The sequence below is a fragment of the Mastigoproctus giganteus genome, chromosome 1 (genome assembly GCF_048544385.1).
Source record: "Mastigoproctus giganteus isolate SK-2022 chromosome 1, ASM4854438v1, whole genome shotgun sequence".
In the NCBI taxonomy this organism is placed as follows: Eukaryota; Metazoa; Arthropoda; class Arachnida; order Uropygi; family Thelyphonidae; genus Mastigoproctus; species Mastigoproctus giganteus.
The window spans coordinates 190,014,096-190,032,894 of NC_143575.1; the positions used below are offsets into that span (position 1 = coordinate 190,014,096).

General features: G+C 37.5%; 1 protein-coding gene across 1 annotated transcript in view; it reads left to right on the top strand.

The window, feature by feature from the left end:
• Positions 1–18,799, top strand: part of LOC150091387 (protein DOP1A) — a 519,845-nt gene that overhangs the window by 262,105 nt on the left and 238,941 nt on the right. The window contains exons 13-14 of the mRNA XM_090390176.1: positions 7,100–7,274; positions 15,828–16,050. Of these exons, the coding sequence (XP_090246302.1) occupies positions 7,100–7,274; positions 15,828–16,050 (398 nt within the window). The remainder of the gene's footprint in view (positions 1–7,099; positions 7,275–15,827; positions 16,051–18,799) is intronic.

The window sequence follows — 18,799 nt, forward strand, 5'->3', positions numbered from 1 at the left end:
TGGGATATTGCTCTTCAGTATGTGACTATATTTCCTGAATGCTATCCATCGAAAATTTATTCTTCTCTTGACTTCCAGCCATTTATCATTATTACAGCTAATAACTTGTCCCGGATAAGTATACGACTCCACCTTTTCAATTACTGCTCCTTCAATCATTATTTCCCTTTCCGTGGCATACTTGTTCATCATTACTTTTGTTTTAGCCATATTCATCTTTAGTCCAAAATCCTTACTAACTATGCATAACTGATTAACATTTTCCTCTAATTCTTTGGGATCGTGGCTTATGACCACAATGTCATCTGCAAATCGTAAATGGTTTAGGTACTCTCCGTTCACATTGACTCCTTTCTGCGACCAGTCTAATCTTCTGAAAGCTTCCTCAAGGGCAGTAGTAAACAGCTTCGGAGATATTGTGTCTCCTTGTCGAACTCCTTTCTCGATTTTAAATTTGCTACTGTCTTTGTCTAGTCTAATAAAGGATGTAGCACTCTCATATATTTTCTTCAAAATCATAATATATGGAGTATCTATGCCTTGTCTTTCCAGTGCCCGAAACATTGCCTTATGCTGTATGGAGTCAAATGCCTTTTCATAATCCACAAATGCCAGGCATAATGGTGTTTTATATTCGTTTGCTTTCTCCATTAGCTGTGATATTACGTGAAGGTGATCCATAGTTGAGAATCCTGTCCTAAAGCCAGCTTGCTCTTTCGGTTGATTCTCATCAAGTATTCTTTCTAATCTGTTAGTAATGACCCTTGTGAACAACTTGTAGATATGGGATAACAAGCTAATTGGTCTATAATTTCCAATTTCTGATTTATCTCCTTTCTTATGCAGCAAAACTATGATTGCATTATTCCACTGCTTAGGCATCACACCTTTTCTAATGCACTTTGTGAAGAGCCTTGCCAGTTTTTGTGTTATGTCTCTTCCTCCCAATTTTAACAACTCTACATTAACTTCATCTTCCCCCGGGGCTTTCCGATTCTTCATTTTCTTCAATGCATGTTCTACCTCATCAGAAAGAATATCGGGTATGTCGTATGTGTTGCTACTTTGCAATCCATCTTCCCCACTGCTGGTATCATTCCCTCGCTGCTTGTATAATTCCCTATAGTAGTCTTCTGCTATTTGAATTATGCCTTCTCTGCTGTTTATAATTACACCATCGCTATTCTTCAGTTTCAGTATCATTTGTCTTTCTGTATTACTGCTCAAGTAATCAAGTAATACTTGACATCAAACAGAAGCTACACGACCTCCAGTATACCTCATGTTCTCATTATCTGTTCAACAGGAGAGAAAGAAATCGGTAAAATGTCTCCCTTCTTTATACAGAAGGTAGAGACAGAAATCGGTAAAATGTCTTAGATCAGGAGTCATCGTATTAGAAACTTCTTCAGTATGACACTCTGAATTGCTCCTCCAAATAGCATCCCTTGGAAGTATTCCCATCAAAGTTTCACTGCATAGAACACTGAATGCATTATGTCATGTAGTTAGTGAGCTGGATCCCCTTGAAACATCAGAAGAGGAGGTCTTCCTGAACTAAGAGACCAAGGAGTCACTGCTGTTAAGAGGATATATCCATGCATTAGGAGGGGAAATTGGTCCCAGTTACAGTTCTCATCCTTGCATTTAACACTCCTAAACCATTTACTTCCCATCAAGGCTGGATATCTCAACTGCCCTGTAAGGCTCTATGTTCTGAACCCATTGTGATGTTTCAGGTGCCAAAAATATGGTCAGTCACAGATGACGTGTCATGGATCACTTATTTGTGCCTGCTATGGAGAAAAGGAACATGACACTAAGGAACATTCTGTCCCAAAATCTGCATGCTTGAATTGTGGTGGTGAACACCCTGCATATTCAAGAGCATGCCAAAGGTGGAAAGAGGAAAGACAAATCCAGATTAAGATGGAGCAAAATATTGCATATGCAAGGGCAGAGAAGAAGGCAGCATCAGTAAATATTAGAAAATCCTCTGCTCAGGCAGTTCTGAGAAAGTTCTTGCAACAAAGTTGCAAGAACTTTGCTAGAACAAGCATCTCCTTGTTCTTGCTAACAACATTTTTGTATATCATTGACAAAACCCCTTGAGCTGTTTCGGCAACCCTGTTTTCACTGCTCTAAAAACTTCATAACTGACTGCACAATTATCTTACCCCGCAGATTGTTTTCATTTTCCACTGCCCATTGATAACCACTCTGTCCTCTCCCAGTCAATCTTCCCTTTATCCAGAGCAGCAACTTGCCCTTAATGTCACACTGCTGCTGCTATTTATACAGCAGTCTTTTATGTGAAATGGTATCAAACGTTTTTGTAAAATCTAAGTATATATGATGTCAAAATTATTTTTTTAATTCAATTCCTTTGTTATTGTGTCATATCCATGACAGATTGGTTAGACAAATTCCCCTTAATACATCCATGCTGTGATTGCAGTATAACTGCATTCCTTTCTAAATGATTCTGCATTACCAGTTTAATCAGTGACTTCATTATTTTCCCTGGAACAGAAGTCAAGCCAACGGGTCTACAATTACTCGTGTCTCCCTTTGATCCGTTTTATGAATTGGGACATGTTTTTCTGCCTCCTTTAATATAATTGGATAGTTCCAATCCACCCAGGGTGCCTTTTTTACATTAACTGTGAACAATTTCTTCTCCCTTTTTCCCCATAAGTTATCACAAAATCATTCAGCTTTCCCCTCCAGAATTTGATTCACTTCTAGCATCCCCATCTCAAAAAAATTCCTCATGTTGGAATGTAGATTCAAAATATCTATTCAGTTTGTTTGTCAGCAAATTGTGGTGGATCATCAACAGTTAATCCATTCAAAAGTAAATCATTGGACCAATGTAATCCAACCCATTTTACTCTTTATGTAAGTAAAGAAGTCTATTTACATAATTATGTAAGTAAAGACTTATTTTCTTACATAACATAATAAAAGCATAGTAGGTTCTCCAATAACATCTGAATGTTTTCCATTTTTAATTTGCTGTTGGTAACTTCATCATTTGGTCATAGAATTAAACTGTCTGAGGCTGCTGTAGTTACCTTTATGAAAGCAATTGCTTTTTCCCATGTCTCTGACACAATTTGCATCTTTAAGTAAATCTCACATCAATACATTATGATAACTTCCATTTAGTGGGTAGCCGACCGGGCTAGCCAGGTGGGTAAAGGTCGCAGGCTTGGATCAGAGCAAAATGCAAAAAAACTTTGTGAGGTGCATTATGGCTACAGAAGTCGATGCACCAACTAACAAAAAAAAAAAAAAAACAAAAAAAACAAAACCCCACCTAGTGGGTCTTTTTATCTGCAGATTCTTAATGCACGAAGGGTTGCTGCTAATAATCAGATCAAGAGTACTTCTTTCTTTTGTTGCCTCTCTAACATGCTAGTGGGATTTGCAGATGGTGCTTTATATCCATGCCATGGGATTTTTTCAGTCCAGGAATTATTTTCAAAAATTCTGGTCTACCTTCTGGCTGACCCAGGTCTGCCTTGGGCCTTGGTTGGATGTGCTGACTATGCCTCTCCATTCCTTCTACCGTGGCATTTATCCTGTTGCTGCTATTGCCCATGCAGACATTTTCACTGATGGAGTGGAGCTCTTGCTCCTCACTGTGGGATGTCTTTGCAAAATCTTAATTTTCAGGTGTAGGATCACTTCTGTAATCCCTGCTGGGAATGCTTCTTTCCAGCATGGATTACTACTGAAAGCTGTGTGCACTTGTGACAAACCCTGACTCTCACTCTTCATATCTTTATCTGTTAATATAGCCCTGTTTGGATCATCCTCTATCCCACCTTCTACAGGTATCATATCTGCTTTAGGTTTCCGGTTCACACTTACCTGTAGGCATCCCTGCTGGATAAGTGAGAAACAGATGCCTAAAGCAGGTAGGAGTGCCTTCTCTTTTCTTCCCTCCCTATCTTCTTTGATCTTAGCTGGTCTATACTGTCCACTCTGTTCCTGGATGATCTCTGTCCTTGTTTTGGCAGAGCACTTGTAGAGCAGTAAGTGTCTCAATCTGCAGTACCTGATCCAGCTTTCTGACCTATGGGCATGGATGGATGGGAGGTCCCTTCCTAGTGATCACTAAGTGACTAGTTGAATAACGCACTACTCAGATAACCCACACTACCCGTGCTGACTGATTTTGCAAAGTTGTGCATCATCACAGAGTACTTAATGTGTATTTGTAGGAACTCGGAGGAACCACCTGACAAACGTACTATGTGTGCTAATTTAGCACTGCTGTGATCCTATGGATGCCAGATTATCAGACTTCTACTTTACTAATAGCAAATAGGAATACAATTTTCAGTCACACTAAAAAATCTTTCTTTGCTTTTCTTGGAACCGAATTCACTATTTAGGTCTTTATTAATGTGTTTTACTATAGCAATTGATGTTAGTAATATTACTGACTTTGGAAAAAGGGAACACTAAACTGTATTATAACTACAGCAAGTTCCTGCTGTATTTTAAGATTAAACTTGGCAAGGTGCAATTCTGCTTCTATGTACCAAGCTAACCTAAAAATAAAGTGAAATAAACTCAAACGAAATAAATAAGACAAAACAAAGCAAAGACATCACTTAAGTAGCATGAAATTAACGCCGGGGGTTCACATCTGGTGAGTATGGGCACACCCAGGATCCTGAGTTGGATATCATCATTCTTCTCTTTCTTGGTGATTCCCTTCTACTTTTGTCTCTCTCTCTCTCTCTCTCTCTCTCTCTCTCTCTCTCTCTCTCTCTCTCTCTCTCTCTCTCTCTCTCACACACAGGGTAACTTGGAAACCTTTTTTTTTTTTTTCCTGGTGCAGCACAAGCCTCAGGCTTCTTTGCACCATATGGCTATTAATAATAATAATGCACTACTCCTGCTCCAAGGAGATGTACAACCACCAAAGAATGAGCACCACTTTTTGTAAATGAATAATAAAATGGGAAATTATAAGCATTACCTCTTCGAGGGAACATTAGCACTTGTGAACTCCAAAAAAAGATCAATATCAGTTGATGCCCCTATATTTTTTAAATGTTTTTGTTTATATTAAATATGTTTGTCAATAGAGAAATCTATTGACACTTTGCTGGATAGTGGTTAATGACTGAAATATGGTTCTTTTTGGATTCATAAGTGCTGATGTCCTCCCACACCCCTGAAGGCATTGCTTTGAGAGTTAACCACTTTATATTTATTATTCATTTACAAAAAGTGTTGCTCATTCTTTGGAGGATGTGGGCATGCTTCTTTTTGGCCAGAAGGCATGCATTCATACTGCTTTAGGTGAGTGTTACTTTGTTTTATCTTCATTATTTTATTTTTAGTTTAGCTTTTTAATAGGAGCAGAATCTCACCTTGCTAAGTGTAGCCTCAAAATACAGTAGGAATAATTAAGAAGTAAGACCTTTTTTTTTGTGTCTTAGGTCTTGATTAGTTTCATTCTTGAAAAGCTCTTTTCAGCAGATGCTGTAATGATAGGAATAGTCATAATTATTTTTAATAGAATAAAATATTTGGATATACAGGGTGTCTATATAAATTATTCACCTGATTATGAAGCTTGATTAAAATTTATTGTAATAGCTATTATAAAATGGTTCACTGCACTTAATAAAGCAACTCAAAAAATTTCTTATCACAATTTCTTTTAACTGCTCTTCAGAAAACCTCCACATTTGCACCTTTGGTAGTATGTAGAATGTTAAAACAGCAGCCAATTTCATTGGTCTTTTAACTCTATGGTATTATTAACTTTTTTTGCATACATGTTTTCCTTTACGACCATACAAAGAAATCCATAGGTGTGATATCTTGAGAATGAGGAGGCCATGGAATGGGACAATCCTGGCCAATCCATTAGTTAGGAAATTTTTTTTTTTTTTTTTTTTTTGAGGAAATCGTGCACGTGCAAGCTCCATTGTGTTGTCCCATTTTGCTGATAGCACACATGTTGTGAGGCTTAATTTTCTGGATAATTTACATTTTATAAGCATAAAGTTTCAATCTCTTGTGAACCACCCCGTGCAAGCAATGTATTTGCAGCTGCAGGCTTGATTAGGCAATAGATTTTGTAGGACTTCTGGTCAACACTTCCTGAATTTTTAAACTTTATTTGCAGATACACTAGGCCTACCTACCCCTTAAAGTTGCCAGTTTCTTGAAACTGTTCCAACTGTTCCCAACATTGCCTCATTGATCGTTCCATGGATGGATCTTTCTGGAATTCTCTTTGAAAATGTCTCTTTACGATCATGGGAAATTTGGTATCCCATGGCCACAACACACACACATTGCTTTACCCTGCATTGTCACTATTCTAATGCTGTACTGTTGCAATGCTTTCTGGGGTCAGGGCTGCCAACCAAATGAGAAAAAACTCATTGAGTTTCTTTGATAACTATATTTTAATCTTATTTTAAACCATTTTAAGATATACCTATTACCATAAAACTTTAATTGAGCTTTATAATCAGGTGAATAATTTATAGCCATCATGTACTTTCCTGAGGTTTTGTTAAATTGAAATGTATCTTTCATGTCAGAAATATTTGATATTTCTAACATGAAAGATACATTTCAATTTATTGGGACAATTCTGGAACAACTGTACTAGTTTTTTTTTAATATCTCAAACAATCAGTAACAATCAACATGACAATTGGCACCAAAAGATGAGACCTGTTTCAATTCATGGCAAGGCAGTGTTTTGAAAGACTTTCCATTGACATTTTTTTGAAGTATCAAACCTGATACTTCAAAAAAAAAAAAAAAAAAAAAAAAAAAAAAAAAGTTATCAATTTTTCTGATGTCAGGGAAACTGACAACCATTTGCATGTGGTCATCTGCCACTCCTCCCCTCCTCCATTCTTGAGGATGCTGTCAATATCTGGTTTGGTTAAATGGAATAATTGAGGGTTCGTAAAATCAATGTTTATTTATACTTAGGTTGAAATGGAGTAGTCAGGAGGTGATTCATGTTTACTTATCTCATGAAGTCTTATTTTAGATTACATTTGAAGTAACAAATATTATTATACTTTGTGTGTTTTATATATAGGTGCATTTACTGAGGCTTATGGCTACTCTTGTGGTATTAGAAGACACTGTTGCATCACAGAATAATTCAGATAAAGATTCACGAATAGGCTCTGGGAAAATGGCCGATACAAGTGCAGACCGAACATCAAGAATTCGATTTCAGACACAGATTGCATCTTCTAAATATCAACAAGGTATCTTATGGTTTAATTATATTATGAAATTGTAGGAAGACTTTTTAATCCTATTGATCTGATATTAATTATTGGTAGTAGCATATGATGCAAGAAAGCAAGCTTATAAATCATCAGCAGAAAAAAAAACAAACTTCCACATCATCTGTCCTCCCCCTCCAATAATTTGTTTAGCTCATAATCACATTTATTTGTCCAACAATCACCTGCTGGCTGAAGCTCCATACATCTATCTTGCAACCATCCTTTCTCATTTTGAATTTATGCTCCTTCATGTATGTAGTCTGAGCAAGAGGAAGAATGTCATCAGCATTGAGCTTGCTCAATCCATTCACAGCCTTAGCTACTTCAGTCAAATCACCTTGCAGGTGCCTAGTTTCCCTTTGTTAGATGAAGGATGAATTTCCAAAATCTAAGAAGTACAAAGCAATATATAGCTTAAAACATTTAACTATCTCTGCATAGAAACTCGAGCACTATTCATCATTCTCTGTTTTCATTGTCTTTAGAAACTCGAGCACTATTTTTCTCAATCCTAGCTATGGGTTGCTATGAAATATGCTCTTTTCATTCGATATTGCACGCTTGTTTTTTGTTCAAACCAACAATAACCGAATTAAAAAAAAAAAAAAAAACTATGTACAGGTAACCCAGAGGAGCAAGAGGAAGAATGTCATCAGCATTGAGCTTGCTCAATCCATTCACAGCCTTAGCTACTTCAGTCAAATCACCTTGCAGGTGCCTAGTTTCCCTTTGTTAGATGAAGGATGAATTTCCAAAATCTAAGAAGTACAAAGCAATATATAGCTTAAAACATTTAACTATCTCTGCATAGAAACTCGAGCACTATTCATCATTCTCTGTTTTCATTGTCTTTAGAAACTCGAGCACTATTTTTCTCAATCCTAGCTATGGGTTGCTATGAAATATGCTCTTTTCATTCGATATTGCACGCTTGTTTTTTGTTCAAACCAACAATAACCGAATTAAAAAAAAAAAAAAAAACTATGTACAGGTAACCCTTGTATAACACGGTAGTTTGGTTCCTACAAAATCTCGTGTAATGTGAAACCATGAACCAGTACAAAAAGGGGGGTTACGTTCCAGAAGTTAACAGAAATACACCTTTTTTTTTTATAACCATCGGATACTTCATTTTTATAGTAGTAATAACTTAATATTTTAACTTTATTTTTATAATAGTAGTAACTTAAATAGTAATAGCTGAACAAACGCCTTACAAACTACGATACTTATATGTCAGGCAATGTTCTTTTAATTTTATATGTCAGGTAATGTTATCTTTTTTTTTATATGTCAGGTAATGTTCATTTCATTTTCTTGTTCTTCTTCATCACTGCTAAGAACAATCTCTTCTGCAGTACCTAGATTTTGTGTACCTTCTGCTCTCTTTAAAAGTCACGAACTGCACTCTTCGAAGTCACAATTTTTTTATGGTCTCAAACAAGCACAAGTTCAATAGCACAGAACCTAACCCAGGGATCTCCCAAAAATACAGTGGACTTCGCTTTAAATGATACATGAAAATGGGAAGAATATTTTCCAGTGAGCAAAATAAAAATAAATTTACGCTTATGTGTATAGCTTAATTAATACATTGTGTTATGTATATACTAATTGATATTTCTGTTCACCGACCTTTTTTTTTTGGTTGTAAAATTTAAAACAGTAAAGAAAATCATAAGCAATTAATAACAAAGAACACAGCATACACACAAGTGAGATAAGGAGTAATGAGTTTCTGAAAATTTATTTGTTTTTTATATGATTGAATATTTCATGGAAGGGGAAACACATTTCACCATAATAATGCGAAACCCACAGAATTCCAGCTATTGGGACAATAGAAATTCAAGAAGATCCAGTTTACTACCTGTTTATGATTGATTACACTAACAGAAAAGACCACTAAACTGGAAACTACAAATTGTTTTTATTGTTTTATGATATTGACCTCCAGAAATGTGTTTTTAGAAAAATACCATGAAGACGATAATGACTAGCGAGTCAACAGCAGGGATTCACAAAAAGGAATGGAAACATTGAAAATTACATCTGACATAATAACAGGCTTTACTCAGCACAAAGGGCGCCTCCGTAGCCAGGTGGGAAGGAGCAGCAGTGCGTAGCACACGCTTCTTGATTAGACCGGGGTTCGAGCCCGTCACCACCAAATACGGAGGATGCGGAAAGGTCATTCAGGGAATGACCACCGCATATCCCGGAGCAATATGGCCTTAGTTGCTAATGATCCTAAAAAAACCAAATAACAATAACAAACCCAGCACAAAAAGCTCAAAAATACTGTGTTATGTGAGATTTCCAGCAATTCTCAAACCGTGTTAGAGCAAAACCTTGTTGTGTGAAGAATGTTGCAATTTATCAATCGTGTTAGAGGGAAACCTCTGTTGTAGAATTACCGTATTATACGGGGGTTGCCTGTATTATTGAAAAGTTATCTTCCACCAAAAAAGTTATTTTGTTTTCAATGAAACGCCAATTTCCATTGAAAAATTAATAAATTATTTTAATGCAAAAAATTAAAAGAAATATTGTTCCTTTATGATGAAATCTTTGTCAAGATGAATCAAAATTACCACCATATGATTATGAGATAACAAAAATGGCTAAGGGGAAAACACTTGGTTTAAAACTGAATAATTTTATTAAGATATGTGTTTAATAGATGGAACAACATTGAAGTGAAAGACAAGTAATCTACAAATATTAATGAGAAGTTGCCTCTGTTTTTTTTCTTCTTAACAGTACTGAGTTCTACAGGTATTAAAACCTGTGTTACTCAGTACTGTGCATTGGTTGAAGGCTGAGAAAGACAAGATCCTTTTTGACATTAAACTTAATTTTTGTAGATTGTAATTCAAGAAATACATGTGAAGGAAAGTTGGTCCAGAAAACAGAAGTAGAAGGGCTGAATGAGGAAGAGGCAAATTTAGTTCTGTTAGTTTAGAGTTGGACAGAATGAATGAATGCTGACTAGTTGTGGCATGTGTTCAGACTGGTTTGGAGAGAGTGGGAAAGTTAAAAGATGCTAACTGAGAAGAGCAGTGCTCATGAAAGTATCTATTCAAAAGGCATGCAGCAGACACTGAACATTTGTGAGAATGGAATGAGAACTGAGAGACTCTAAGAGTTGACTCGTTCATTTCATTTGATTGGAATCAAAGATTGAGAGGGCTATTGAAAGCAAGACCCACCCCAGATGTGCGATACTAATTTCCTTGGAAATGTCAAGAGCAATTGTTTTGTTTCACAAAACTTTTCCATTGAATTTGTCCAAAGATGAGTAACATGTCAGTATATTACTAGTAGATCAACACTGACGTGTTTTTCAAGAGGTAAGCCACACTGTTATTGACATAAAAGTGTGGTTTTATTCAGATAAAAATGTGTTTTATGCAGATAAAAAACTTATTTAGGCTATCAACCTCCACCACAAGGGATGGAAGTCTGTTCCACCAATCATATCGGTAATCACTGATCAGATGGAAGCTTTTGTGATAGTTTGAGTTTATGGTTGTAGGTTTCTCCACTACTTTGGAAAGAGCAGAAGTAAGTATACAAAAGGTGATAATTTGTCACGAGGTTTGTCACCCTCTTTTTTTAGCAACTGGCTGCATATGACATATTTCCAAACAGAAGATAAACACCAGTGTAATAAAGTGCAAAAAAGGTAACACAGAATAGGAGAAAGCTTTGGTCCTTGAAGTTGTCACAGACATTCTCTCAGATATGCCAGACCAGCTGTACTTGCTACCTGGTAGTCTAAAACGCTGATGGAACTGATATTTGGGTGACATTCAAGTCAAGTGGACCCAATTTTGGCGAAGTCCGGACAGTATCTGACAGCCAAATCCTCTGCTTGCACCTTCATGATGGTGGGACTGTTTGTAATCCTGGGTATAACCTCCATGCACAAGTACATGGTGGGTGACCACCCAGGTGTGAACCAACGTAAGCAGGGGTCGAGGTGTGGCGCCCACACCACATGGAGGAACGCCGCCCCTCTATGTTACCAGGCAGTACTAGGTGGTAGATGACTCTCATCAACCGGTGAAATACCACCACTTTGCTTATTGGAGGCTTGAATTGGTGGAACCCATGTTTAGTCTCTAGAGCTAAGTTCCGGCCAACTCTTCCCCATCTCTTCCATCATCCAGTATGATTGATGACTTTTGAGGTTATGATGAACATCGTGGCGAGATCCATTATTTCTTACATTTCGAGGGTACAGCTCTAAAATAGTGTTCGCAGGTCGTCCGCTAGTTAGTACACTGGACCGAAACCTATTAGTAACTCTCTAGGGGACTTCCGGATCAGCTAGTGTATAATCTTGCCACCTATACTCTGCCAGATAGTGACTGGAAGAAGTCCGAGTAGTGTGTGTTTGGGGGGGCATTATCGAGGCCATGTTATGTCAAGGATCTGGGTATATTCTTACCGTGTGTACGCCATATCCAAAAATTTCATTACTTCATACAGCATGTCCACCCACTTTTGCTTACTATTGAATACACCATGAATTGTCAAACTAATAGAGTAAGCTTATCTGCGAAATGATCTTAACCTCCCAAACACTTCCTAATTCATTTCACAAATATACGTGGTCTCAATTCTAATCTCAACGATGTCCATTTCCACTTGCAGTCTGCCAAACCCCATGTACTTTTTCTGACAGAATCACAGTTTTCGGTTGATTCAACTACTGCTCATCTCAGATGCCCAAATTATTCGCTGTATGATACCTTTCGCCTCAAAGGTGGTACTTGTGCATATGTTCGTTCTGATATTCCCTGTCAGAGACTTGGTAATTTGGAATCTCCTCTCTTCGATCTTCTCTGGCTTAAAATCTCTACCTCATTGTGTCAAATTCATCTGTTGTCTATGCTGTTCTCCCAACTCCACTAATCACTTGGAGCTCTTTGACTTCCTCTCTTTGCAACTTGACTTTCTCCAGTCCAACTTTCCTAACAGTGAGGTAATTTTCCTTGGTGATTTTAATGTTCACAACTCCAGCTGGCTTCCATTTTCTAGTCACACCGACCCAGCAGGTCGAGATGCTGGGTCGGTGTGACTACCAGTGACAATTACCAGTGACCTAGCACAGATTGTTCATTTACCTACAAGAATACCGGACAATCCTAATCATACAGCCAATACGCTTGATCTTTTTCTCACAAACAACCCTTCTAAGTACACGGTCGAAGTGAGAGGTCCTTTAGGCACCTCAGATCACAAATTGGTGATTGCCTGTTCTACAATGGAACCTTTATCTCATGGCTATTCCCAACCTCGTGTTGTTTGGCATTACAAGAATGCAAAATGGGATGACCTACGAGACTTCTTTTCTTCTTTTTCTTGGTTGGATTACTGTTTCAAAACTTGATGTCAACATTTGCTCAGATCATGTCAGAAAATTATTCTTGTAGGAATGGAATCCTTTATCCCACACTCCACTTTAAAATCTCGTCCTTTATCTAAGCCATGGTTTTCCAATAAATGTGCTAAGGCTGTTCAAGAGGAGAATGTTGCATATCATAATTGGCTTGTTTCCAATTCTTCAGTTTCATTTTCTGTCTCCACCAAAGCTCACAACAATTGTAAAGCAGTTATTAATCAGTCCAAACTAGATTTTGAACAGGCTAAGAGTAGAAAATTTGCTTCTTTCCCTAATGATAGCCAAGCATTCTGGTCTCTTGCCAAAGCTATTGGCTGCAACTTTTGCCCATCTCTGCTCCCACCTCTGTCCAAACCAGATGGTTCTGTTGTCACTTCAGCCAAGGATAAAGCTGACCTGCTGGCATCCCATTTCTCTTCCAACTCATGTATTAATGGTCTTGGTTAAACACCTCCCTCCATTCCCAATATGCTCCATTCAATGCCTCCTGTTGTCTTCCATAAAAAAGATGTCAGAAGGATTTTGACGAATCTTGATGCTAAGAAAGCTCCAGGTCCTGATGGTTTTTCTCCACGTTCTCAAAACCTGTGCTCCTGAACTTACTCCTGTTCTTTGCTGCCTTTTTTCACTTTCTTATTCCAAAGAAATTTGCTCATATCCAGCCAGTTCCTAAAAGGGTGATAAATCCCACCCATCAAATTATCATCCCATTGCAATTACTTCTACTCTTTCTAAAGTAATGGAGAAATCCATTAACCGCCAACTCTTAAACTACCTAGAAACCTTCCGTCTGATCAACGATCGCCAGTATGGATTCTGTCAGTGTCGATCCATTGGTGATATTCTAGCTTATGTTATCCATTTATGGACTAATTCAGTGGAAAGGTTCAGTGAAACACAAGTAGTTGCTCTTGATATCTCAAAGGCTTTCGATCGTGTTTGGCATAAATGTCTTCTAAACAAACTTTCATCCTATGGTTTGCCATCTGTTTTTTCTAATTGGCTATCCAGTTTTCTCTCTGATCGCTCAATGAGGTTGATGGTACATGGCTCTCTGTCTTCTGACTTCTCCATTAATGCCGGTGTCCCCCAAGGTTCAGTTCTTTCTCCCACTTTTCCTCTTGTATATTAATGACCTTCTTCCATTGACTGGAAATCCTATCCATTGTTTTCCCGATGATAGCACATTGCATTCCACTTTCCATTTTGAGAAACCTTGCCCTGCTCAATCAGCTTCAACTTCTCAAAAATCTGCTACCAATTCCTTAAATGCGGATCTTCAGTAATTTTCCAGTGGGGCAAAGACAACTTAGTTGATTTCAGCCCTTCTAAAACTCAGTCTTGTCTTATATCTCGCAAAAAGGATTCTTCTCCTCCTGTGCTTATCTTTGGTGACTACTCCGATTTCTAGGCAAAGTGATATGTCTCTTTTGGAGATTACCCTGACTTCTAATCTCTCTCTCTTGTCACAAGCACATTACAAATATTTCTTCCTCTGCGTCTAAAAAACTTGGTTTTCTCTTTCGCTCTCGGCGTTACTTTTCTTCCAAACAGCTGTTTACTCTTTACAAATATCAAATCCACCATGGAATATTGTTCCCACATCTGGGGTGGTGCCCCCAAAACCTCTCTCAGGCTTCTTGATTCCATTCAGAAGAGGACAGTTAGGATAATTAATGATTCATATCTAACAGAGTCTCTCCACTCGCTCTCTCATAGATGTTCTGTTTCTGCTGCATGCCTCTTCTACAGATATTTCCATGGGCACTGTTCTTCTGAATTGGCTTCTATAATTCCTGCTCCCTCTTTCAAAACAGTCCGAACAAGTCCAGCCACCAGCCAACATCCACTTATTGTCCAACTTCAAACTCACAGAACCAACTTTTGATCTTCCTCGTTTATTTATTGAACTGCCATTTTCTGGAACAACCGTCCTTTGTTCGTATTTCCTGAAAATTACAGTCTACAGAAGTTCAAGTCCAATATCAGCAAATATCTTCTTTCATCTTCTCAACCTCCAACCAAAGCATGGTACTATGTACTATAGGTTCTAATACCTCTCTTGTTTGGGGTTTACATATAAAAAAAAAAAAAAAGAGGTCAGGAATACAGGTTTTCAGAACAGGTGGAGAAATGACATCAGGACATGGAGCTTTCTTGGCATCAAGAACAGAGGTGGGAATATATGTGGATTAAAATTATGTCCAATAGCTTTGGTAAGAGACCAGAATGTTTGACTACCATTTGAACAAGAATTTTTGGGTTTGGATTGCATTGATTAAAATCAGGTTTGGATTGATTAATGATTATTTTACATTTGTTGTGAACTTTAGTGTATACAGAAGAAGAAGAAGCTGGAGATTTTGATGCAAAGCAATTGCAATATGCTATGTTCTTACCTTGAAGCTTTAGCGTATTTATTGGAAAATCAAGGTTTGATAAAGAATGAGATTTAAGAGTGGAACATGGAATAAAGGATTTCATCCCTATATGAATAATTTCACTAATGTGATATAAGCAGACATTGGGATCAGAAAGCAGTGATCGAACTTTAAAGTGGTAATCTAACCAAGTAAAAGAATAGAAATCATCCCATTTTGCTTTCCTCGAATGTAACGCAAAATGACATGTGGCTGAGAATGTCATGAGAGAGAGACTACTGGAGAAGTGACCATCACATATTGTGATCTGAGTGCTCAGAGGACCACTGATAATGATCATGTACTCTGAAGGATCGTTAGTGAGAAACAGATCAAGTGTGTTGGCTGTATGGTTAGTATTGTCTAATATTCTGATAGGTAAATGAACAAGCTCTGTCAGGTTTTTGATGATCAAAAGCCTCAAAACCTTGACAAGCATGTAAAATTAGTAAGCAAGAGTTGTCAATATTACAATTACCAATGAAAATTATCTCACTGTTAAGAAAAGCTAGACTGGAGGTAGAATTCAAAAAAAAAGAAGTTCGAGTTCTAAGAGATTAGTGGAGTTGGAGAATGATAACGAAAATATAGCAGGCCCTTGTTATAATGTGGTTCACTTTACTCTAATTATAAAATTATACACATTGATATTGAATATTTTTTAACAAATTAAACATTTTTTCTTAATTTTTGTAGGTATAGCTATACCCTCACAGCCAATGTTTCTCACAGCAATAACAAATGCGCTTCGACAACAGCATAAAGTCCACCTCCATACTTATTGGTTGTCTCTAGTTACATCTGCCTTGCCATTTGCAGACCGATCCCTTACTTGTCTTGTTGTTTCTGTTGTAAGTCAGCTTTGTCATAACTTAGAAACTGTTGCAGCAATTTACTCTAAAACATCTAATTTAGAAAGGTGAGGATACATTTTAAATATATTATTAAATATGATATTATTTTAACACATTAATTGCCATAATGTTAATAAAAAATAGATTCCTAGTGGTCTCTGATTTTTATTTGAAAATATAATTAAAAAGTATTGTTAATGAAAAATGAGTGTCTTTGTTAATTTAAATTTATATTGTTAAATTATTTTTTATTTCTAAATAAATTTTATAGCAACATGTGATGCAATGCTGTGGCTACTGAGGAGTTACTACTTTGTGAGCTGTGATCTGATTTGATTGAATTTAGTATTTAGTGCCTGGATATTTATTACTTGTGTTTGACATGTTGGCTTCGTTACAAGGGCGAATAATTGCAGTTACAAAAACTTAGTAACAGATTTTGAGGTACCAATTCTACATTCTCACTGTTATTAACTGCTATAACTACAGAGTTATTATTTATCTGAGCCTCTGATCTAGTTTGAATGCATTTAATAGCTAGTGCATCTGGATGTTTCACACTATAAGTGCTTTGTTTTGACATGGATGAACAAGCTGATTGCAGAAATTACTAGATGTATTTTCTGTAATGTATGATGATTGTGTTCTAATACTACTAATATTAGAACACATTCATTATGATTATTCTAGTAATTGACTACACTTTAGCTGAATGCAAATTTTCACACATCTAATATGGTACCATTCTTTTCCAATTTAATTATGCCCCCTGTACAGTGTTGGGGAATTGATATTAGATGAGTTTTTATCTAATGATTATAACAATGAACAAGTTAGTGCAATCATGCAGTATGACTGGTGTCTTTTGAGGTTATGATGGATATCATGGTAAGATCCAATCGTCCTTGTATTTCGAGGGTACAGCTCTAAAATGGTGTTGCAGGTTGGCCACTGGATAGTCTATCAAACCAAACCTTTTGGTAACTCTATAGGAGGCTTCTGGATCAGAAAGTGTATAATCTTGCTGCCTCTACTCTGCCAGATAGTGACTGGAAGGAGTCTGAGTAGTGTGTATGCGGGGGCTTCTGAATTGGTTTCTATAGTTTCTGTGCTCTTTTCCAAAGAAGTCTGACCACGTACCACAACCAGTCAACATTCTTTTATTGTCCGACTTCAAACTCACAGAACCAACTTTTCTCATTTATTCATTCAACTTCCATGTTCTGCAACAACCTTCCTTCATATGTATTTCCTGAAAATTACAGTCTACACAAGTTCAAGCCTAATGTCAAGGAGTATCTTCATTCATCTTTCCAACCTTCAACCCGTGCATGGTTCTAAGTACTATATATAGGTTCTAATACTGCTTGTGTTTGGAGTTTTCATAAAAAAAACCCTCAAATAAGCAATGCTTCCCCAGTAGAGAAGACTGATGTTATTTATTCTTGACAGATACTACCACCACCCAGCCAGTACTCTTTTTAGCATTAGCATTAGTAGAGGCATTTGATGCAAGAAAGCAAGCTTATGCAGCATCAGCCAAAAAAAAAAAAAAAAAAAAAAACCCACTTCCACTTCACCCCTCTGTTCGTTCAAACTACCTGTCCAGCAGAGCCTTAAACTTATTTAGGCTATCAACCTCCACCACAAGGGATGGAAGTCTGTTCCACCAACCAACCACCCGCTGGCTAAAGGCAAATTTCCGCACGTCTATCCTACATCTGTCTTTCCTCAATTTGAATTTATGCCCTCTGAGGTGATTATTCTGAGCTAGAGGAAGAATCCCATCAGCATTGAGCATGCTTAAACCATTCAAGGCTTTATACACCTCTATCAGATCACCTCGCTGGTGCCTAGTCTCCAGACACTGTAATTTGCAAAACTTAAGCCTTTCTTCGTAAGAGCACCCCTTTGTTCCATTCACTAATCTTGTCGCCCTTCTCTGTACTCGTTCCAGCAGCTCTACATCCTTCTTGAAATGACGCCTCCAGACCTGTATACAGTATTCTAGGTGTGGCCTGACCATTGCCTTATACAATGGAATAATCACCTCCTTATCCCTGCTGGAAAAATTCCTGTATATCATTGACAATACTCCATGAGCTACACTTGCAGCCCGTCTGCACTGCTCAGAGAACTTCATATCTGCCTGCACAACCACCCCCAAGTCCCTTTCATTCTCTACCACTGTCAGTGTAGTACCACAGAGTTGATACGTTGCTCTGGGGTTGCTGTTTCCCATGTGTAGTACTTTACATTTGTCAATGTTAAACTTCATTTGCCACCTCTCAGCCCATCTGCTCAACCTTTCCAGATCCTGTTGCAGCAGCATAGTGTCAGGTAGTGTCCTTGACAACCCTGCCAACCTTTGTATCATCTGCAAACTTGGACATTAAGCTTGATATACCATCATCAATATCATTTATAAATACAGAAAACAATAATGGATCCAACACTGAGCCCTGAGGGACTCCACTAATAACATTAGTCCACGATGAGCAGTGTCCATTGATTACCACTCTCTGTCTTCTCCCCCTCAACCACCCCTTTATCCATAGCAGCAATTTGCCTCCAATGTCACACTGCTCCAATTTGTGTAGCAGTCTTCCATGTGCAACAGTATCAAAAGCCTTTCTAAGATCCAAGTATATAATATCAAAGTTATTCCCTGCATCCAGTTCTTTTGTGACTGCATCATAGTATCCAATCAAGTTGGTCAGGCAAGACTTCCCCTTAACAAAACCATGCTGTGTCTGAGCTATAACTGAAGTCTTGTCTAAATGATCCTGCAGTGCTTCTTTAACCAGTGCCTCC